Source organism: Arachis hypogaea, chromosome 19 (genome assembly GCF_003086295.3).
Source record: "Arachis hypogaea cultivar Tifrunner chromosome 19, arahy.Tifrunner.gnm2.J5K5, whole genome shotgun sequence".
NCBI classification, from domain to species: Eukaryota; Viridiplantae; Streptophyta; class Magnoliopsida; order Fabales; family Fabaceae; genus Arachis; species Arachis hypogaea.
In genome coordinates, this window is record NC_092054.1 from 141,119,145 (window position 1) to 141,143,405 (window position 24,261).

At 33.9% G+C, this 24,261-nt stretch overlaps 1 protein-coding gene and 1 non-coding gene across 2 annotated transcripts; both read left to right on the forward strand.

Annotated features, from left to right (window-relative positions):
* Window positions 1–8,950: 8,950 nt before the first annotated feature.
* Window positions 8,951–9,054, forward strand: LOC112781725 (small nucleolar RNA R71). Its single transcript, XR_003192484.1, has one exon. It is a non-coding gene; the product is annotated as a small nucleolar RNA R71 (small nucleolar RNA).
* A 9,820-nt stretch (window positions 9,055–18,874) lies between these two features.
* On the forward strand, window positions 18,875–23,546 carry LOC112780048 (glucomannan 4-beta-mannosyltransferase 9-like). The gene is made up of 9 exons (XM_025824395.3): window positions 18,875–19,281; window positions 20,477–20,575; window positions 20,701–20,953; window positions 21,485–21,595; window positions 21,734–21,870; window positions 22,000–22,113; window positions 22,204–22,403; window positions 22,502–22,696; window positions 23,048–23,546. Exons 1-9 carry the CDS (start codon window positions 19,009–19,011, stop codon window positions 23,208–23,210), a joined length of 1,545 nt encoding a protein of 514 aa, XP_025680180.1. The 5' UTR covers window positions 18,875–19,008; the 3' UTR covers window positions 23,211–23,546.
* The last annotated feature ends 715 nt before the right edge of the window (window positions 23,547–24,261 follow it).

The window sequence follows — 24,261 nt, forward strand, 5'->3', positions numbered from 1 at the left end:
AATCCGTAGGTGCGTGCCTAGAGAAGAAGCACAGAGGATCCTGTGGCATTGCCATGGATCTCAATATGGAGGCTATTTTGGAGGTGAGCGAACAGCCACCAAGGTCCTCCAATGTGGCTTCTATTGGCCCACACTCTATAAAGATTCCCGAGAATTTGTACGTAACTGTGACAGTTGCCAAAGAGCTGGCAATCTGCCTCATGGTTACGCCATGCCTCAACAAGGAATCTTGGAGATTGAGTTGTTTGACGTATGGGGAATTGACTTCATGGGACCTTTCCCACCATCATACTCAAACACTTATATTCTGGTGGCAGTTGATTATGTATCAAAATGGGTTGAGGCCATTGCCACACCCACCAATGATACTAAGACAGTGCTGAAATTCCTCCAGAAATATATCTTTAGCAGATTTGGTGTCCCTAGAGTACTAATCAGTGATGGGGGCACTCACTTCTGCAATAAACAGCTTTACTCTGCCATGGTTCGGTATGGAATTCGCCACAAGGTGGCTACTCCATATCATCCACAAACCAATGGGCAAGCTGAAGTCTCTAATAGAGAATTAAAGAGAATCCTGGAACGGACAGTAAATACCCGTAGAAAGGATTGGGCACGGAACTTGGATGATGCTCTGTGGGCTTACAGGACAGCATTCAAGACCCCTATAGGGACCTCTCCATACCAACTCGTGTATGGTAAGGCATGTCACCTGCCCGTGGAACTGGAACATAAGGCCTACTGGGCAACCAGATTCCTAAACTTTGATGCCAAACTAGCAGGAGAAAAACGATTGCTCCAGCTAAATGAGCTAGAGGAATTCAAATTCACAGCTTTCGAAAATGCCAAGCTTTATAAAGAAAAATAAAAAAAGTGGCATGATAGAAAGCTGTCATCTAGAATCTTTGAACCAGGACAGAAGGTTCTGTTGTTTAACTCTAGACTCAGGCTATTCCCCGGAAAACTGAAATCTCGGTGGAGGGGACCATACGTGATTACAAGTGTATCACCATATGGTTATGTGGAGCTTCAAGATATTGATTCTGATAAGAAGTTCATTGTCAATGGACAGAGAATCAAGCATTATCTTGAAGGCAACATTGAGCAAGAATGCTCAAGGCTGAAGCTAGATTAAAAGCTCAGCAAGGTCTAGCTAAAGACAATAAAGAAGCGCTTACTGGGAGGCAACCCAGCCATGGGGCAACAATCCTCTAAGCATTTTGCCCTATTTTTTTTATTTTTATTTTTATTTGTGTATATAAAGTTCACTGACACTAAGGTGAGGAATCATTTACAGAAGACCTCGGCACACAAAACAGAGAAAAAGAGCTCACTGGCAAGAAAACGCCAGTAAAAGTGCATTTTAGGCGTTCAACGCCCAAAATGGGCATCCATAGGGCGCTGAACGCCAGTAATGGTAGCAATCTGGGCGTTCAACGCCAGAAATGGGCACCCACTGGGCGTTGAACGCCAGTAATGGCAGCAGCTGGGCGTTGAACGCCCAGGAGAGCAGCATTTGGGCGCTGAACACCCAAAACAGGCAGTGTTTGGGCGTTCAAACGCCAAGAAGGCAGGGAGGAGCAAAACTCATTTTTTCCACACGTTTTTCCATTCTAATTTCAAATTTTATGGTTCAATGCATGATTTTACATAAACATGTCAAGAACCCTGATTTCTAAATTCCATAATTTCTAAAAACCCTACCACTAAAAATATCAAATGTATTTTAATCCATAAGCACCAGGCATCTTTGCAAATTCAATCCAACTCTTTTCAAAAAATTTTTAAAAAAAAAATCTATCTTTTTCAACTCATCAATATCTTTTTCAAAACCTCCACTTTATCTTTTTCAAAAATTAAATCTATCTTTCTCAAAAATCTTTCATATCCTCTCAATTTTAAACTATATCTTCTCTTATCATATCTTCTATCTTATCTTTTCCAAATAAATTTTTTTATCATATCTTTATCTTTTTTTTCGAAAACCCACCCTCCCCCCTTATAAATTTGAGTTCGGCCTCCCTCCTCTCCCATCAAGAATAGCAGCTAGCTCTCCTTCTCTCCCTCTCCTTTCTTTTCTTTTGCTTGAGGACAAGCAAACCTCTAAGTTTGGTGTGTTTATCTGCAATCACTAAGATTATGGCTCCTAAAGGAAAACAACCCACTCCAAGAGGCAAGAAAGAGAGCATTCCAAAACCACTTTGGAATCAAGGGAAGTTTTTATCTAAAGAACATTCAGACCATTATCTTAAAATAATGGGTCTGAGATCAGTGATCCCGGAAGTTAGATTCGATCTGAAAGAAGATGAATATCCGGAGATCCAGGAGCAAATTCGAATCAGGAACTGGGAAGTCCTAGCTAATCCTGAAACGAAAGTGGGAAGGAACATGGTCCAGGAGTTCTATGCTAATATGTGGCAAACTGACAAGCAGAAACTATCTGAAACTGCCTTCTATGACTATCGGACCGTGGTCAGAGGAAAGATTGTTCATACCCATCCTGACAGGATCAGGGAGATCTTAAAGCTACCTCAGCTAAAGGATGATCCAGACTCCTTCAACAGGAGGATGATGAGAGCAGACATGGGCCTGGATAAGATTCTAGAGGACATATGTATCCCTGGAGCCAGGTGGACCACCAACACAAAGGGTGTCCCAAATCAACTCAAGAGAGAGGATCTCAAACCAGTCGCCAGAGGATGGCTAGACTTCATTGGGCATTCTCTGTTGCCTACTAGCAACCATTCTGAAGTCACAGTTAAAAGAGCAGTGATGATCCATTGCATCATGATGGGAAAGGAAGTGGAGGTTCATCAGCTGATTTCAGCTGGACTCTACAAAATTGCTAACAAAAATTCTAAAGAGGCCAGGTTGGCTTATCCAAGCGTGATTTCTCTGCTCTGCAAGGACGCTGGAGTAAGGATGGGAATAACTGAGTATATCTCAATTAAGAAGCCAATCACCAAAGCATCAATGGAAAAACAACAAGCACAGGATGATCCCATCAAGAAGAGAGCACAGGAATTCCTCCCAGAGATCCCTCAATCTGAATACTGGGAGTATCTTGAGATGTCTGGTACCAAGATACGGGAAGCTATGGAGCAAATAATAAAAGAACAGAAGGAACACAGTCAAATGCTGACCTATATGTTTAAAGAACAAGAGGAGCAAGGGCGTGACTTAAGGGAATTGAAGCACCAAAAGTCTTCTCTTGCAGGACCAAGCACCCCAAGGATCAGAGGAACCCCCGTTCTCCCAGAATAAAGGTTGTTAATTTCCAATTTCTGCCTTAACTCTGTGACAGTGTCCTTATAGAAGTTTACCTTAGGAGTCATATAGTAGTAATTAGTATCTATTTTGATTTTATCTCCAATTAAGCTATAGTTTACTTTTCTCATCATCAGCAAACATGAATAAAGTAGTAGATCTTTTGAATAAGAGGCAATAAAATTTTGAGTTTTAATAAGAGAAATTCTAATTAGTTAAATGTGGTGGCAATGCTTTTTGTCTTCTGAATGAATGCTCAAACAGTGCATATGTCTTTTGAATTTGTTGTTTAAGACTGTTAAATATGTTGGCTCTTGAAAGAATGATGAACATGAGACATGTTATTGATAATCTGAAAAATCATAAAAAATGATTCTTGAAGCAAGAAAAAGCAGCAAAGAACAAAGCTTGCAGGAAAAAAAAAGCAAGCAGAAAAAGCCAATAACCCTTAAAACCAAAAGGCAAGGGCAAATAAAAAGGATCCCAAGGCTTTGAGCATCAGTGGATAGGAGGGCCTAAAGGACTAAAATCCTGGTCTAAGCGGCTAAACCAAGCTGTCGCTAACCATGTGCTTGTGGCGTGAAGGTGTCAAGTGAAAACTTGAGACTGAGCGGTTAAAGTCAAGGTCCAAGGCAAAAAGAAGAGTGTGCTTAAGAACCCTGGACATCTCTAATTGGGGACTTTAGCAAAGCTGAGTCGCAATCTAAAAGGTTCACCCAATTATGTGTCTGTGGCATTTATGTATCCGGTGGTAATACTGAAAAACAAAGTGCTTAGGGCCACGGCCAAGACTCATAAAGAAGCTGTGTTCAAGAATCATCACACTGAAATAGGAGAATCAATAACACTATCTGAATTCTAAGTTCCTATAGATGCCAATCACTCTGAGCTTCAATGGATAAAGTGAGATGCCAAAACTGTTCAGAAGCAAAAAGCTACTAGTCCCGCTCATCTAATTAGAATCTGAGCTTCACTCAAAAACTCTGAGATATTATTGCTTCTCAACCTATTAGTCTTCTATTTTATTTGTCTAGTTGCTTGAGGACAAGCAACAGTTTAAGTTTGGTGTTGTGATGAGTGGATATTTTATACGCTTTTTGGGGTTAATTTCATATAGTTTTGAGTATGTTCTAGTTAGTTTCTAGTCTATTTTCATTAGTTTTTAGGAAAAATTCATATTTCGGGACTTTACTATGAGTTGTGTGTTTTTCTGTAATTTCAGGTATTTTTCTGGCTGAAATTGAAGGAGCTGAGCAAAAATCTGATTCAGGCTGAAAAAGGACTGCTGATGCTGTTGGATTCTGACCTCCCTGCACTCAAAGTGGATTTTCTGGAGCTACAGAACTCAAAATGGCATGCTTCCAATCGAGTTGGAAAGTAGACATACAGAGATTTCCAGAAATATATAATAGTCCATACTTTACATAAGGATAGATGGCGTAAACTGGCATTCAACGCCAGTTCTCTGCCCAATTTTGGCGTCCAGCGCCAGAAAAGGATCAAAAGCTGGAGTTGAACGCCCAAACTGGCACATAAACTGGCGTTCAACTCCACAAATGGCCTCTGCACGTGAATTGCTTAAATCTCAGCCCCAGCATACATCAAGTGGGCCCCAGAAGTGGATCTCTGCATCATCCATCATAGTTTACTCATTTTTTGTAAACCTAGGCTACTAGTTTAGTATTTAAACAACTTTTAGAGACTTATTTTGCATCTCATGACATTTTAGATCTGAACTTTGTACTCTTTGACGGCATGAGTCTCTAAACTCCATTGTTGGGGGTGAGGAGCTCTGCTGTGTCTCGATGAATTAATGCAAGTATTTCTGTTTTCCACTCAAACACGCTTGTTCCTATCTAAGATGTTCATTCGCGCTTAACTGTGATGAAGGTAATGATCTGTGACAATCATCACCTTCCTCAAACCATGAACGTGTGCCTGACAACCACCTCCGTTCTACATCCGATTGAATGAATATCTCTTAGATTCCTTAATCAGAATCTTCGTGGTATAAGCTAGAACTGATGGCGGCATTCATGAGAATCTGGAAAGTCTAAACCTTGTCTGTGGTATTCCGAGTAGGATTCTGGGATTGGATGGTTGTGACGAACTTCAAACTCATGAGTGCTGGGCGTAGTGACAGACGCAAAAGGATAGCAGATCCTATTCCGGTATGACTGAGAACCTGCAGATGATTAGCCATGCTGTGACAGAGCATGTGAGCATATTCTTCACTGAGAGGATGGGATGTAGCCATTGACGACGGTGAACCCCTACATACAGCTTGCCATAGGAGGACGTGCGTGCGTGAACAAGAAGACAGAGGAACGCAGAGATTCAGAAGACAAAGCATCTCCAAAACTCCAACATATTCTCCATTACTGCATAACAAGTAACCTTTAATCCATGCTCTCTTGTTTATTCGCAACTCAACTGATAAACATAATTGACTTCCTGACTAAGATTTACAAGATAACAATAGATTGCTTCAAACCAACAATCTCCGTGGGATTCGACCCTTACTCATGTGAGGTATTACTTGGACGACCCAGTGCACTTGCTGGTCAGTGGTACGAGTTGTGAAAAGTGTGATTCACAATTTGTGCACCAGTGATGAATCTCTCCATCTCCCAAGGTTCGAAGGTGAAAGAAACTGCTTTTCCTTTCCTCTTTCTAGAGGATTTTCCGACTTTGGGTGCCATAAGTGTGAATGAAAAGCAAAAAGCAAGGCTTTTCCAACACCAAACTTAAAAGCTTTGCTCGTCCTCGAGCAAAAAAAGAAAAGAGTAGAAGAAGAGAATTGGTAGAGAAATGGGGAGAGGAGGATTCGGCCAAGTGGGGATTTTAGTGTATGAAGTGTGTGGGTGTGTGTGCGTGTGTGTGTGTGTGTGTGTGTGTGTGTGTGTGTGTGTGTGTGTGTGTGTGAAGGGTAGGAAGAAGGGGTATTTATAGGGGTGGAAATTTTTTAATTTAAAGTGGGTGGGAGTTATGATGGTTTTGGGAAGAGATATGGATGTGATTGGTTTAGGGTTTATGGGGAAGAGTGAAAGTAAGAGAGAGAAGAAGGTGGGGTAGTGGAGATTCTGTAGGATCCACTAATCCTGAGGGGCTAGGAAATTCGAGTTCCTTGCCCCCTTGTGGGAGTTGAATGCCCAGCTCCTGCTCCTGGCTGGCGTTCAACGCCAGCTATATGCTCCTTTTAGGGCGTTGAACGCCGATAGGGGGCCTCCTTCCTGGCGTTCAACGCCAGGTCTCTGCCTCCTTTGAGGCGTTGAACGCCCAGCCTCTGCTCCCTGGCTGGCATTCAACGCCAGCTACAAGCTCCCTGACTGGCGTTCAACGCCAGCAATGCTGCTCTTCATGGGCGTTGAATGCCCACTGTGGCCCCCTTGTCTGGCATTCAACGCCAGCAAGGTACCTGCTCCAAGGTGTTCTGTTTCCACCTCTGACTGTTTCTATTTCTGTTCTAACTACTGCATATGATCACAAACTTAAACAAATATAAAATTAAACTGATATAACTGAAATAAACTTAATGAAAAAAATATAAATAACTTTAATTATGGTTGGGTTGCCTCCCAACAAGTGCTTCTTTAACGTCACTAGCTTGACGGTTAACTCCTTACGGAGATGGATAGGGGCTCAGAATTTTGCCCCTTACAGTGAACTTCTTGCCTGTGCTCTCATGGATGAGCTCCACATGCTCTAGAGATAGAATCATGTTCATTGTGTGTGGGATGACTGGGTTGTCAGTGAAGACAACTCTCATGCCAGGTGAGAGGCCTTCAGTGGGGATTTTCTTATCCCTCCAGCCCTTGGTCACTTTCTACCTGCCATTCCTCTCAGAGCTTGATGATGGTTGCCCCATACCAAACTTAGAATTGGTGTCTGGGGGCTCTGTTAGGATTTGTACTGAGAGTAGTGGTTGAAGCACTTCATTTTTGTTAATGGTGCTTCCTTCAACTGAGGTAGAATGAAGCTTATGAACCTTGAACACAAGATAGTCCTCATCTAATTGCAGGACTAGTTCTCCTCTGTCTACATCAATCACAGCCTTGGCTGTAGCTAGGAAATGTCTTTCAAAGATGATAGATTCATCCTCTTCCTCCCCATTATCTAGGATTATGAAATCAGTAGGGATGTAAAGGTTCTCCACCTTTACTATGACATCCTCTACCAGACCATAAGCCTTTTTCATGACTTGTCTGTCATCTCTAGTGAGATTTTTGCAGCATGTACCTCAAAAATTCTCAGTCTCTCCATTACAGAGAGGTGCATGAGGTTTATGCTTGAACCTAGGTCACACAGAGCCTTATCAAAGGTCATGGTACATATGGATATGGTGTAAGGAATCAAGAAGCGTCCGAGATCCGGCTTCTTCTGAGGTAACTTCTGCTGAACCAAGGCATTGAGTTCCTTGGTTAGCACTGGAAGTTCTTCCTCCAAAGTCCCTATTCCAAATAACTTGGCATTCACCTTTATCAGAATTCTTAGGTACCGAGCAACTTGCTCTTCCCTAATTTCCTCTTCCTCATCAGAGAAAGAGTATTCTTCAGATTCTATGATCCTTAACCAAACATTCAAGGGAACTTCAATGGGCTCCTCATGAACCTTGGGTTCTATCAGTTCTTCAATAAGGGAGTTCTCAGAGGGCTTAGGGTTGCCCACTACCCCTATTGTGGCATTCAACGCCAGGACTTGTGTCTCTTTGGGCATTGAACGCCCAGCTTGTATCCCTTTACTAGCGTTCAACGCCAGTTGTTGTGCCTCTTTGGGCGTTGAACGCCTAGTAAAGACCACCTTACTGGCGTTTAATGCTAGTGATGATACCTCTTGGGGAATCGAACACTCAGTAAGGACTTCCTTACTGGCGTTCAACGCCAAAGAATTCCCTTCAGATTCGGCCTCAGCTTCTACAGTGATGGCCTTGCACTCTTCTCTTGGGTTTACTTCAGTGTTACTGGTAAGATTGTTAGGAGGAGTCTCAGGGATTCTCTTGCTCAGCTGACCAACTTGTACCTCCAGATTTCTGATGGAGGACCTAGTTTCTATTATGAAACTGTGAGTGGTCTTAGAGAGTTCAGAGACTATGGTTGCTAAGTCAGAAAGGCTCTACTTAAAAGTCTTCATTTGTTGCTGAGAAGATAGAAATGGTGGTCTGTTGTTGAATCTATTCTGGGTTCTTCCACCTTGATTATTGTTGAAGCCTTGATGAGGCTTCTGTTGATCCTTCCATGAGAAGTTAGGATGATTCCTCCATGAGGAGTTGTAGGTGTTTCTATAGGGTTCTCCCATGTAATTCACCTCTTCCATCATGGGTTAATCTGAATTATAGGCATCTCCATCATAAGAGGTGTCTTGAGTGCTACTAGCTGCAGCTTCCACTCCAATCAAATGCCGAGAGATCATATTGACTTGTTGAGTCAAGATCTTGTTCTGAGCCAATATGGCATTCAAAGTGTCAACTTCCAGGACTCCTTTCTTCTGAGCTACCCCATTGTTCACAGGGTTTCTCTCAAAAGTGTACATGAATTGGTTGTTTGCAACCATTTCAATGAGTTCCTGTGCCTCTGTAGGCGTTTTCTTCAAGTGGAATGATCCACCAGCAGAATGGTCCAGTGACATCTTGGACATCTCAGATAGACCATCATAGAAGATGCATAGGATAGTCTATTCTGAGAACATGTCAGGAGGACATCTCCTGATCAATTGCTTGTATTTTTCCTAAGCTTCATAGAGGGATTCACTCTCTTTTTGTCTGAAAGTTTGAACTTCCACCCTGAACTTGCTCATCTTTTGAGGTGAAAAAAACTTGGCCAAGAAAGCATTGACCAATTTTTTCCAAGAGTCTAGGCTTTTCTTAGATTGAGAATCCAACCATATCCTAGCTCTGTCTCTGACAGCAAAGGGAAAAAGTATCAGTCTGTAGACCTCAGAATCTACTCCATTGGTCTTAACAGTATCACAGATTTATAAGAATTCAGATAAAAATTGATGTGGATCTTCTAGTTGAAGTCCATGAAAATTGCAATTCTATTGCATTAGAGAGACTAACTGAGGCTTAAACTCAAAGTTATTTGCTCTAATAGCAGGTATGGAGATACTTCTTCCATAGAAGTCAGAAGTTGGTGCAGTGAAGTCACCAAGAACCTTCCTTGCATCTCCTCCATTATTCTATTCGGTTGCCATATCTGTACTTTCAGTTTCTTGTTCGAAAAGTTCTGTGAGATCTCTTCCGGAGTGTTGTGGTTTAACTTGTTGTAAACGCTTCCTCAGGGTCCTCTCAGGTTCAGGATCACGATCAAAGAGAGATTCTTTATCTCTGTTCATGCTCATAAACAAGAAGAAAGAATGCAAGAAGAGGGAAAGAAAAAGATTCTCTATGTCAGAGTATAGAGGTCCTTTGTTAGAGAGATATAGATCAAGAAGAAAAGAAAAGAAGATGTCCTTTAATAAGGATAGTTTTCAAAAATTAATGGAGAAAAAAGGGAAGATATTTTCGAAAAAGAAGAGAGAGAAAATAGTTAAGAGGTTTTGAAAAAGAAGAAAGAGAATGGAGAATAAAAAGAGAATAAGACAAAACATGTAACTAATTAAGAAAGATTTGAAAATAAGATAAGATAGGAGATTTGAAAAAGATTTGATTTTAAAAATTTTGAAATTGAAACAAGATAAGATAAAGATTTCAAAAAAGTTGAAAAGATAAGATATGGTGAAGATTTGAAAAAGATTTGAATTTGAAAATTAAATTAAGATAAGACAAGATAATTATTTGAAATTTAAAGAAAGATAAACTAAAGACAAGATAAAAATTTGAAAAAGTTTTGAATTTTAAAATTTAAAAGAAAGATAAGATAGGAAAGAATCAAATTAAAAGAAAAGATTTGAAAAGATTTAAAAAAAAAAAGATAAGATTTGAAATTTGACTTTACTAACAAGAAAATACCAAACTTTAAAATTTTTAAACCAAAATAAGAAAAGAAGGTAAGAATTTCAAAAATTTGAATAAAAATAGAAAAGATATTTTTTTATTTTTTGAATTAATGAAGAAAGAGAAAAACAACCAAAAGACACTAAACTAAAAATTTTTAGATCAAAAGACACTAATTTTTGAAAATTAAGAAAACAAACACCAAAAGACACCAAACTTAAAAATTTTAAGATCAAAATAAGAAAAGAAACAAGAACAACTTGAATACCAAGAAAGAACACTCAGACTAATTCGAAAATTCAAAGAAAACAAAGCACACACAAAAGACACCAAACTTAAGGACTGACACTAGACTCAAATAAAAGACACACTTTTTGAAAATTTTTGGAAAAGGACACCAAGAAAGTTTGAAACTTTAACAAGAACAAGAACAAAAGACTCAAACAAAAGATAAAGATTAATAAAGAAAAGAAAAAGTTTTGAAAAATTTTTGAAAAGAAAACAAAAGACTCAAACAAAATAGTAAAACGTACCTAATCTAAGCAACAAGATAATCCGATAGTTTGTCAAATCCGAACAATCCCCGGCAACGGGGCCAAAAACTTAGTGCACGAAACTGACTCCGCACGTTTCGCATAGATAGACTGACAAGTATACCAGGTCATCCAAGTAATACCTTAGGTGAGTGAGGGTCGATCCCACAAGGATTGTTGGTTTGAGCAAGCAATGGATATCTTGCAGATCTTAGTCAGGTGAATAGAAAATATAGTTGTCACGAGAAAATGCATAAAACAGATAAATAAATAAAATGTTACTAGATAAGTGTGAAGTCAATGGTATGAGAACGGTTGAGGCTTCGGAGATGCTTCTTCCTTCTAGATCAACTTTTCTCACCATCTACTCCAACTTCTGATTGATTCTTTCCATGGCAGGCTATATATGATTAACGCCGGATCAGCGGTCATTAATCTCCTCTGCTTCAGATCAAACGCCGGGTTAGCGGTCATCCAATCTGAACGGGGGTAAAGCTCTAGCAGTCCATTCCCTTGGTGACCCTACTCAAAATGCCACAGATAAGGTCGGATCTTCCGGATCAAAGAATGCTGCTTCCTTGGTTCTAGCCTATACCACAAAGATCCTAATCGCCCCGCACCTCGGCTGAACTGATGTCTCGAGAAGTCCCCAAAGAAGTCGTGGATTAGCCATCTAAGAGATGTATAATCAAGCTTGTGGTTCAATACTATCCCATCAAGGACTCGCAAGAACCCATGTAGAACGAGGATGATTGTCACGGGTCATCCGATTCATAAGGCTGAAGAACGAAGATACATCTTAGAATAGAATCAAGCATAGATTAAAGTAGAATAGTGATATTATTAATTCATAAGAATCAGCAGAGCTCCTAACATTAACCTTAGGAGGTTAGTGACTCATATTTTACAAAAAATAATAATAAAAGTTTCGAATGGGCAAAGATCTCTTACAAGGGTGATCTTTGTTCTATATATACTAGTCTAATAACTAAGAATTACAGAAATATGACAGACTAGACTTAGAGGTGCGAAAATCTACTTTCTGGACCCACTTGGTGAGTGTTTGGGATGAGTTTGGAGTGTCTCCACGATCTAGTACTCCTTAGGGGTGTTGAACGCTGGCTTGGGACTCCCTTTTGGGCATTGGATGCCAGCTACCCCATCTTGGGCGTTGGACGCCAGGAATGGGGCTGGTGGCTGGCATTGAATGCCAGTTTTGGGACTTCATTTCCAAAGCAAAGTATGGACTATTATATATTTCTGGAAATCCCTAAATGTTAGATTTCCATATCCGTTGAGAGCGCGCCATTTGGACTTCTGTAGTTCCAGAAATGCTCATTCGAGTGCATGAAGGTCAGATCCTGACAGCATCTGCAGTCCTTTCTCTGTCTCTGAGTTAGACTTTGCCAAAACTCCTCAATTTCAACCAGAAAGTACCTGAAATCATCATAAAACACAAAAACTCAAAGTAGAATCTAAAATGTGAATTTTGCACTAAAACCTATGAAAACACAATAAAACTTAAACAAAACATAATGAAAACTATATGAAAATGATGTCAAAAAGCGTATAAAATATCCGCTCATCAAATACTAATTATACTAAACATAAATTATGCAAGTTATACTACAATTATACTTAATTATTTATTCTTAAACTAGAGAATCAAATTATTATATCATTAATTAATAATTTATTCTCTAATTTTAAAAGCATTATAGTTAAATAAATATACTCTAATTAAGGAAATTAATATATTAAACATAAATTTTAAATTAAATTTTGAGAATAGAATAATATTTTAAAATTTATTGAAGGCATGAAAATTTCGTGATTATTTTATTTTAGTTAGTTATATTGATATTTTGTTTCCTAATGTATTGGATATAATTTTATTTTAATATTCTTTATCATAGCATTAATCAATAATTTTTTTTTAATCTTAAAAAATATTATACTTACAGAATGAACGTAAATTTTAAATTAATTAATAGTAACAATCTATATGATTATATTATTAGGAAAAAGATAATATTCTTATTTATTACTAATTATACATTTTCTAAATTGTTAGTTAAAATATTTTCACCGAAAGCATCTCTATAGAAAAGTTAACAACTTGTGCGTACGCGACGCGTGCGTGCGTGCGTACGCATGCGTATGCGTGTGCGTATGCGCGCGTGTGTGAAAAATAAAAAAATACTAACGGGTTTCTTTTTATGATTGTGAGTATGCGTGTGCGTGTGCGTGTGCGCGTGTGTGAAAAATAAAAAAATACTAACGGATTTCTTTTTATGATTATCTTAAAGCAATTTTGCGACTTTAGCTAATTAGCAACCTTATCCTATCACGTGGTGTTGAACAAAAGATTCAATATCTGATTGTGTCAAAATTGTTAAGTGCGATTGACTTAAGGTGTCACCAAATTTCAAATATGCACTAGCTATATAAGTACTACCTTCAATTTTAATTGTCTGTTTTTTTTTTTCTTTTCTATTTTGGTTACTTCTATCAATCTAACTGCTTCTCCCCAGCCTACTCTGTATGCAACAGAGATGAGTCTATTCCAATGTTGTTGCTTTTTTCTAGAGAAAATGTGAAAAAAAAATTCCTCTCAAAGTGGAGCCATCGAAGAAAATAAGGAGAATAAGAGACTTCGTGAGAGATTGAGAACAATAACTTCAACATGTTAAAATTCTTCAAAATACGAGTAAATGGTCAAATTAGTCTCTGAAAAATTACTCGTTCTCCAAATTGATCTCTAAAAGATTTTTTAATCACATTCGTCCTTTAAAGATTTAAAATTAGTCATGTTAGTCATTCTGTCACTTTGTTTATTGATGGTGTCAAAACTTGCTAATGTGACCCGTTAAGTGACATCCAACACACACCTAGAAGTTTTAATTGACTATTAGCATGATTAGTTTATGAAATTAGATAAAATCAACTCCAAATTGAGAAATTTCAATGCCTCAAGTTCTCTCCACAATTAGGTTTTGATTTGATCTAATTTCATAATCAATTAAGACTCCTAGGTATGTGTTGAGGTGTCATTTAATGTGTCACATTAGCAAATTTTGACACTAACAATAAACAAAATGACGAAAAAACTAACATGACTAATTTAAAATTTTTAAAAGACAAATTTAATTAAAAAAAATTTCGAAAACTAATTCAATATCTAATAATCTTTCATAAATTAATTTGACCATTTACTCCTCAAAATATCTTAAACAATATTTTTATTCTATTTAAACGCTAAAAATAAAACAACATTTTATCAGTCCAACATGACCTTGGTCACGAACGGATCCATTTAATATGGTGTGGGGACAAGTACCCACTAACATTACTAAAAAATGTTAGAAAGTAGACATCTATATATATGTGTGCCCCTGTTATAAAACAATATTTGTCTCTATATTGAAATAAAAATTATGCTAAATTTTTGTGTCAAAAATTTATTTTATTAAATTTAATGTCACATAATAATAAAAATATTTTCATTAAATTTTATCTAAAAATACAATATATATAAAATCAAGTTAACAAAAATAGAATATTGCAATACTATTCAATTAAAAAATTTATTTAGTTGAAGTAATATTCTTGTATTTTTTTTACTCAAAATTAATATTTGTTAGTAAATTAAAAAATTTTGTACTACATTTATATTTTGATAATTAATTCTCAAACATAAATTTAATTTAAAGTCATTTAAAATTAGTTGAGAAAAGACACATTAATTCTAAAATATTTATTTTTATAATATATTATTATTTATTTTACATTAAATACAAAAATAAATATTTGATTTCAAAAATAAAAGCGTATTTTTTAACAAAAAATAGTTATAATTAAAAAAGATATCTAGTTGAAAGTTTTAATTTGATCTAGGAATTTAATTACAAATTTTAAACTATAAGAGTCTAATTAAAATTTTGATAAAATTATAAACACTAGTTAATAAAGTAATTAAACCTAAAGTATATAATTAGAATATGAAGGATTTAACGATTTTTTTTAAAGTACTCTTTATCATATATAATTTATAAAAAGCATGTTTCCCTATTTTAAAATTCGAATAAAAAATCTTAGTTAGAAGATAATTTTTTTACCATCTTGATCAATTTTATATTTACTATTATTATATTATTTAAGTTATAAAAAAGTAGTCACATTTACTGTATCAATATTGATAATAAATAAATATAAAGTTATTTAATATGTAATATTTTGTATTATTTAATTCAATACATTTTGATATGTTTATTAAAAAATTTTATTATTTTTATGTATTATATATTTGTTCCTAGGACTTAATATTTTTGGATTTATTATTGGTCTTCGTCCAACTACATATATCATTATTCCGTCACCAAAAAATACCTCAGACACGATCGTGAGTGAATATTATTAAGATCAGAGACAAAATTAAGAGACAAAATTATTAGGATAATTACAAATTAAAAGACAAATTTAAAGCTTCTCTATGAATTTAAAAATCACCTTAAAATTTAACTCTCTAACATACTTTAGACCATTCAATCATCGATATTTTATACTGACTCATGTTTTTTGAAATTCTTATTAGTTATATATAGTGATGATGGAGTGCTTTTCTAAGTGCTGATTGCTTGCCTGCTGTTTGCTAAGCCTAATTAATTATAATCAATGTTAAGATATATAGTTGATGATCATAACCAAATTGACAAGTGTGTGAGTTTTTTTTTTTTCTTTTTGTTAAAAAGAAAAAAATAGTCGCAAACTCGTAATCATTTCATCAAGTTGGTAAATCTCTCCAATGATGATGGTCAACAGTTGTTATCAAACAAGCAAAGTTAGCGAACTCACTTTCTGCAGGTTGAACTTTTTTACTTTATTTATTAACAAATATCATAAGAAAACAATTTCCTATCTCTGGTTAAGTTGAAAATGTCTCATAATTAATTAGAATGGTGTTGGTGAGTTAGGTGAATCGGATTGGATATAATCAAGTAATAAAATATATTTATAAACCACCATCAATTGTGCAAACAAAAATTACACTCTTAAAGAATTATAAAGAGAAGTTTAAATAATCGTCTAAGGAAGAGAGGGTTAGAGAAAAACATTATATATGATATAATATAATATAAGTTGGAGTATTGTTAATTTTTTTTTTTTTCAAAACTAAGTAAGACTATGTCATTTACTCATTTTAACTATAACTTATTAGCGGAATATTGTTAACTTGTGCATACAAATATGTGCACTTCCATTCATCATTAACTAAGATTGGCGCGCGCGCGGTGTTAATAAATGTTAATATCCTAGGTTGAAGATGTAAGTAATATATAAAACCTGTGAATTTAAAATTATTTTCCGACAAAAGAAATATCTATAGGAAAAAAAAAACATATACAAATACATCGACGTTAATGAGTAATGCTAAGGAGACAAAAAAAAATAGCGAAAATTTATCTTATTTAGCATTCATCATTAATTATTGCAATAATTAATAAATGTTAAATAAAGTAAATTATGACTATTTTTGACTGATTTTTTTTTATTACCAAACATTTCGGTTGTTATATAAAAGCCTCTAATAACTAGTCAAAGACAGAACCCATTATATTATTATTACATGCAAGTGGCTCTTGATTACAATTGGATGTAGAGAAATCATCGTACGTCAAAAATTCATTCCTGTTTCTTGTCAGGATCGTTAGATTTTGCTTGTATAGTTGTATGTATTTAAAATTTCAGGGTACTGAAATCAAGCAAAGTTTAATCTATCTGATTTTACCCACGTACTATATATACATGAAAAAATTAAGGAAAATAAAGGAGTAGATCTATGAAGATTCTTAAAATAATAAGACAGTACACTATATTATATTCCTACTCAGATGCCTAACTGTCCATTGAATACCAAAGTAGCCGCCTCATTTAAAAAGTCAAATAAGATTAATTAGTACCTCATTCAGCAAACTTTTTTTTTTTTTTTTTTTTTTTTACCGTGAAAAACTTGATTCTGGAGACTGGAGAGTGGTCTATATACACAAAAAAATGTCATTATATATATATAATTTTTAACTAAATAATCAATTATTAAAATAATTAAATATGTAATAAATAAATAATAAAACTTATTTACAGTAACATAATAATTCTTTTATAAGATGCTAAATAAATATTTTTTAAACAGTAATTGATTAATAATTAATTAATTTTTTATGTACATATAATATAATTGTGTTGACAATTCTAATAAAAAAATATAAAATAACTCAATATACAAAAAAGTATGAATTACTTAACAAAACAACGAATTATCTATTTTAAACAACTCTGTCAAAATAACCTAATTATTATCAGTATTGAAGTAGCTAGTTCATTTTTCACGGTTAAAATTGTCAAGATATTAAAATTCAAAGTTTTATGATTAGAAATAATAATTTATTTTTAATAATTACATTCTCGTAATCTGTCACATTTTTTAATTCTAAAGCTTATTATTATTATTAATCAAATAATTCAAATTTTCAAGCTAAACGGATACCTCCCGGAATCACCAAGTAAAAGTGGACGAACAAGTTAATAACTGCATTGCTCGTATAAGATAATTATTAATACTCGAAATTTTTTAAACAAAAAAAAGAAAAAAGAAGAAAAAGAAAGATCGCAGAAAGAAGAAGAAGAAAAGGAGAAACAAAACAACAGAAGCTACCCTACAATTTTATGAACAGTTAGGTGCAAACGCCCAAGGATTGTGACAAATTAAACATTTCCAATTTCATGCATGCCAGCTGTCTATATTTAATCTTAATTGCTTTGCACATCATTTATTTCGGTAATGTTAGAAAAATAAAATAAAAAAATTAAAATTTATCTTATTTAATATTTATTAATTTTATTAAATAAGATAAATTTTAATTATTTTTTTTGTTATTAAATATTTTTATATTTATTTATCAAATATTTTTACACTTATAATATTTTATAGAGTATAATTTTTTAATATCTTATTGGTATAAAATATTTTATAATTGCCAATGAGTTATAGCTCAAATGTTATAGTCTCTCCATACTCAATTAAGAGATTGCGGGTTCGAGTCTTCTATTTTCGGTAAAAAAAAACAAAAATATTTTATATAATTATTTAATTAAATTTATATATTTAAATTTTTAAATAATATATTTACCATTAATTATTTTTTATTCAAATTATATTTGTATAAACTATTTTAGAAATTAATAATAATATCATCATTATTTAAATCGATCAAGAAAAAAATATATATTCAATACATGAAAAAGTTTTAGGAGCTAATATTGTACAGCTAATATTTAATATAAAAAATATAAATTTTTAAAAACAAAAATATCTAAAATTTAATTAAAAAATAGAAAATTTATTCTAATAAAACTCATTTTAATAAATTTTATATTAAATTTATTTAACAGTCTTCTATAATATTAACTAAAATTGACGTAGCCAATGAGTAATAGCTCAAATGGCATAATCTCCTCGTACTCAATTAAGAGGTTGCTGGTTCGACTCTCCTATCTTTGTAAAAACAAAAAAAACACAAAAAAACAAAAAAAAAACTAAAATTGATGTATTAATTCTCTAATATTACTCATCTTCAATCAAATGAATAATTTGGTAGAAATTAAAGGAGTATATATATGACGACCATTACTGTCAAACACTTGAACATTTCCCTATATAAATACGTTCTTCTCTACGCTAATAAAGTCCAAGAAACAAAAATCAAATTTATCTAAGTAGTAGTGCATCCTCTCTCTCTCTCTCTCTCTCTCTCTCTCTCTCTCTCTCTCTCTCTCTCTCTCTCTCTCTCTCTCTCTCTCTCTCTCTCTCTCTCTCTCTCACACATCATACATACGTTTGGTCCTCCGTTTGTTGTTGTCAGTTGTTGTTACACTAAATCTGCCACATGCACATGGAAGAGCAACTCATCATCATCTAGCGAATAGGCTACTTCAGTAGTGTATGTGTGTGTGTACACGTTCATATACACTTAATTGGATCCTCTTCAATTCAATTCAATTGCCTTGTCGTAACTCCTAAGCAACAATGAACACGAATCACCAAAAGTGAAAACCAAACCATTCAATTCGTGTTCTTTTCGCAAACCCCAAATACCAACTTCATACATATACATATCTATATATATGTAGTGCACCATATCTTGAAATTAAACATCACCACCGTACCGTACCTTTTGTTTCTCACAAGGGAACCAAAGAATAAATTAAAAAAAATATATAATGGAAGGGCTTGAAATGGGGTTGATATGGGAGCAAGCAAGGGCACCGTTGGTGGTTCCAATGCTCAAGTTGGTGGTGGCATTGTGCTTGATCATGTCGCTCATGCTTTTTGTGGAGAGGCTGTATATGGGAATAGTCATAGTCTTTGTCAAGTTGTTTAAGACCCAGAAACGGTACAAATGGGACCCTCTCAACCATAATTCTGATATTGAGCTTGCTAACTCTTCATACCCTATGGTTCTCGTCCAAATCCCAATGTACAATGAGAAAGAGGTATTTCTATTCTTTAATATAACTAACACGTCTTTTATTAGTTTTCTTTGTAGGTTTTATGTGATTTAAAATTAGAGAAAGTAACACTTTTATTAAAATTTAGTTAATATTTAACCGATAAAAAATGGTAAATAATTATATACTATTAAAAATATTAATGATGATTAATTATTACAAATCAGAAAATCTGCTCGCAAGAGAATATGAGATGAGAAGATACCACATCCAACTCAAAATCTTAAGATGTCAAGTTAATGGGTCTCTCATCTTATAAACTCCTTACTCTTCCTTATTTTCTTAGAATGGAACTAACTTTAACACTTTTCACACTTACAACACTAATAAAAATATTAGAAAATCAATATTTTTAATAAAAAATAGTGCTGATTAATATCGACTCAAATATAAAGTAAATGTAAAAAAAAATTAGTTACCTAATATTTTTTACAAAAAATTTCTATAATTTTATTAACTAAAATTAATTATTTATTCTAAAATTTATTTAAAAAATTTGAAAATGAGTTTTATATTATAAATTTCAAAAGTGCCGATACTGTTGTATAAAAAAATTTACCATAATATATTCACAAAATTTTTCTAATATAATAAAAATAAACATATGTTTCAACAATGTAATATTTTAAAATAAATTACAAAATTTTGATGTTTAGGAATTTGGAATGAACGGTTACACTATGACAGGAATGTCGTGTTATTCTACAATCTTAAAAATGCAAAGAAAACTATACCTGTGAGAAGGATTAAGTTTTTTTTAAAGTGGACCGGTTAATAAAGTTATAAGATGAGGAATTAATATTTTTAAATTAAAATAGTAAAGTTTATATATGATAATAAAAATTACAAATTTAATGATAATTAATTTTTTATCTTATCACTTTAGAATATTGTATTTCCTTTGAAATTTAGAAAATTGAAATGCTATAAAAATTTAAAAATATTATTTGTATATTAAAATTAGTTATTAATATATTTATGTATAAATATATGTGTGTTTAATTTATTTTTAATATATATTTATATTTTAATATGTATTTTATATTAGTAGTGACTAATTTTAGTATCTAATTTTAGTGTATAAGTAATAAAAAAGATACAAGTAATTATTTCTCATGATATTTATTTAGGGGCTGAAGTGAAGTTTGGCATATGGTGACTAGTGTTTCATTGGTTGCAGGTGTATCAATTGTCAATTGGAGCTGCATGTGGGCTATCATGGCCCTCCGATAGAATTATTATTCAAGTTCTTGATGATTCAACAGACCCTGTCATTAAGGTTCAAAGCAGTAGCCTCCTCTACTAGTTAATAAGATTCACTAACAATTACTTAATGGTTAACAATAATTAAACTTTTATGAATGAAACGTCATAGTGAGTTATTGACAAATGAAAACACAACAGAATATGGTGGAAGTGGAGTGCCAAAGATGGGGAAGCAAAGGCATAAACATAAAGTATGAGATCAGGAAGAACAGGAATGGCTACAAAGCAGGAGCACTCAAGGAAGGCATGAAGCACACCTACGTCGCCCTCTGCGACTACGTCGCCATTTTCGACGCCGATTTCCAGCCTGACCCCGACTTCCTCTGCCGCACCATCCCCTTCCTCGCTCACAACCCCGACGTTGCGCTCGTCCAAGCTCGCTGGCAATTCGGTTAGTTGCTTACTTAGTATACAAAATATCATTATCATGCATGCTTTTTAATCAGGGAAGGTATATATACATTTCATCAAACTATTTATCACAAAAACTTAAACAGTTAAGTAGAGGTATATACATAGTTATGCATTTCAAACGTTCCCTCACATCATAGTCTATGTTGGTTTAATTTGAAGTGTGATTATAGGTAGGTATATTCTTTTATTTTAGGTTTTATCCTATTAGTTCATAAAATTTTACTAAATTTATAATTAGATTTTTATATTTTAAAAATGTTTATTTAGATTTTTTTTCATAAATTAAAGAAGCTCACAATTAAAAATTTAATTAAATCTTTGACCACATATTTTTGAAAAAAATATTTTGTTAATGAATATTTTGACCCGATAAAGATTTAATTAAAAGCTTTTAAAGTATAAAAACTTAATTATAAATTTGATTGAGTAGATATAAGGACAGTCACAATAATTAAAGTTTTATTTTATTCTAAAATTCTTTAACATGTATGTATACGCATGCTTGCAGTTAATGCTGATGAATGCTTAATGACAAGGATGCAAGAGATGTCATTGGATTATCATTTCCTTGTAGAGCAAGAAGTTGGATCCTCAACCCATGCTTTCTTTGGATTCAATGGTAATTAAATCATTCATTAGCCTTAATTAATCAACCTCACTGCACCATCAAATCCATAGAAATTTTTAATTTTATTTCTACATACATCTCCGGTTAGAAATAAATGATGATATATATATATATATATGCACGGTGCAGGCACTGCTGGTGTTTGGAGGATTTCAGCACTAAATGAAGCTGGTGGATGGAAGGACCGTACAACTGTGGAAGACATGGATCTAGCTGTAAGAGCTGGTCTCAAAGGATGGAAATTTGTTTATCTTAGTCAAATCAAGGTATGATGATCATACTCCATTTAATTGCATGTATTCATGAGTCATTTATAAAAATTTCTTAAGAGAATCTAATGCAGTTGATGTTATCAAGTTATCTGATCATGTAACAATTTATCTGAATAAATTTAGGTGAAAAATGAATTACCAAGTACTTTCAAAGCCTACCGTTATCAGCAGCATCGTTGGTCATGTGGCCCAGCTAATCTCTTCAAGAAAATGGCAATGGAAATAATAAGAAACAAGGTATCAATTTCTTTATTCATTTATAGGAAGCTCAAATGATTCTTATTCACCTTTCTCCTCTAATTTACTGATGATTATTGTATCTTGCAGAAAGTGTCTCTGTGGAAGAAGTTTTACTTGATTTATAGTTTTTTCTTTGTCCGAAAGATTGTTGCCCATGTTGTCACATTTGTATTCTACTGCGTGGTTTTGCCAGCAACTGTTTTTGTTCCAGAAGTGCAAGTTCCCAAGTGGGGTGCTGTTTATATTCCTTCTATCATAACACTTCTCAATGCTGTTGGAACTCCAAGGTAAGTATTAAGTAAGATTTTTGAGTTGGCAAAGTTATTTTATTATCTTCACTTGCAAGTAACCTTTCTTTTGTTTTCCTTACCAACTTTCTGTGCAGGTCACTCCACTTATTAGTATTTTGGATACTTTTTGAAAATGTGATGTCAATGCATAGGACCAAGGCAACATTCATCGGTTTGCTAGAGGCAGGAAGAGTGAATGAATGGGTAGTTACTGAGAAATTAGGAGATGCTCTTAAAATGCAATCAAGTGGTAAAGCACTTAAGAAACCTCGCATCAGGATTGCTGGAAGGTAAATTTTCATATAATTTTAAGAACATAAGGCCCAAGTATGACATTTCATATCAGAGAATTATAGGAAATGAATGGTTTTTCATTACTGTTTTGATTTGTTTTCACCATTCATTCTTTGATGCCATCTATCTTGTTTATAAATCTCACTGTTAAAATGAATAGTAAGAAATTACATGTGAAAGATCACATTCAATAAAGCTCTATAAGATTTTCACATCAGAATTCATCCCCCACATCCCTTATGATTTCTACTTTACTTTCAAGCAAAATTTCTGCATACAAAAAGTGTGGTTTTAAATACTACCATTTATTCGTTCCACTTTTTTTCTGCTTGTTTTGATGATGACAGACTTCATTTCTGGGAACTTCTTGTGGGGGCCTACCTCTTTTTCTGTGGATGCTATGATCTCACGTTTGGGAAGAACCACTACTTCATATATCTTTTCCTGCAATCTATTGCCTTCTTCATTGTGGGGATCGGCTATGTTGGCATCTTTGTTCCCAATTCTTGAGAGGAATTTTTTGCTTCAGAATCACTACAACTGTACAAGTGTCTTCATTGGACAACATATTCTCTGAAAGGAGGACAAAGATGCAGATTCTTCTTATGTCAGCACATATTCAATTTGTTTAGTATCATATATTCTTATACAAAAATGAAAAGTCATTTGTCACAGTTTGAATTGTTTCTATGGAATAGCAACGGATTATGGAACAATAAAAACGACCAAAGTCTGTTTGTTATCGCTAGAAAAATGAATATATTGAAAATTTTGGAATTTAAAAGTTTAAACAGTTTTTTGCGTTAAAAATAAATAAATAAATTTACAAAATAGGCTGATGCCAAATATTTATGGAGGGAACCTTGTACGATATGAATAATTTTTTTTTTTTTTTGTAGTCAAGGTAGAGATATAGATTGAATGGCTTTTGGAGGGTCTGATTTCCAATTGAGTAAAGCAATATTGCTTTATTCCATTTAAATATCACAAACACTTTTCATAGCTTTAAGAATGGAACAGCATTAGCTACAACTTAGAAATGATTATGTTTCAGATTTCACAAATTACAGGAATATACAAAATTCATACCATAGAATTTAAAATCTTCATTTTTTGCAGCAGCAGCTGATTTGTAAACATAAGTTGATGTCGAAAAAAACTAAAATCAGCCCCTGACAATTACCTCGAAAGACAACGAGGCCTCTGACAAAAAAAAAACCCCAATTCAGCCCCTGACAAAAAAAATAAACCCAACCCGGTCCCTGACAATTACTTCGAAAAGACAACGAGGCCCCTGTGCCAAAAAAAATAAATGTTATTTTTTTTGGCACAGGGGCTAATCTGTCCCAAAAAAAATTTATCAGGGGCCGGATTGGGTATTTTTTTTTCTTGGGGGCCTCGTTATCCTTTCGAGATAATTGTCAGGGGGCCGGATGGGGTATTCACTCGTTGATGTCTTAACACGTTTTAGATGAAGATTACACTTCTAAATAGAGCTCTCCTCAATCAAGTATAGATCGAATTCTTTTTCGGTCGCAACGAAACGGTAAGGAATCAAAAA

Excerpts from the sequence above, each read along its gene's own strand:
- LOC112780048 (XM_025824395.3), top strand. The coding sequence starts at position 19,009 with ATGGAAGGGCTTGAAATGGGGTTGATATGGGAGCAAGCAAGGGCACCG. Across the intron at positions 21,871-21,999 it reads TTTATCTTAGTCAAATCAAG|GTGAAAAATGAATTACCAAG; the intron begins GTATGATGATCA and ends GAATAAATTTAG. Across the intron at positions 22,114-22,203 it reads TGGAAATAATAAGAAACAAG|AAAGTGTCTCTGTGGAAGAA; the intron begins GTATCAATTTCT and ends TGTATCTTGCAG.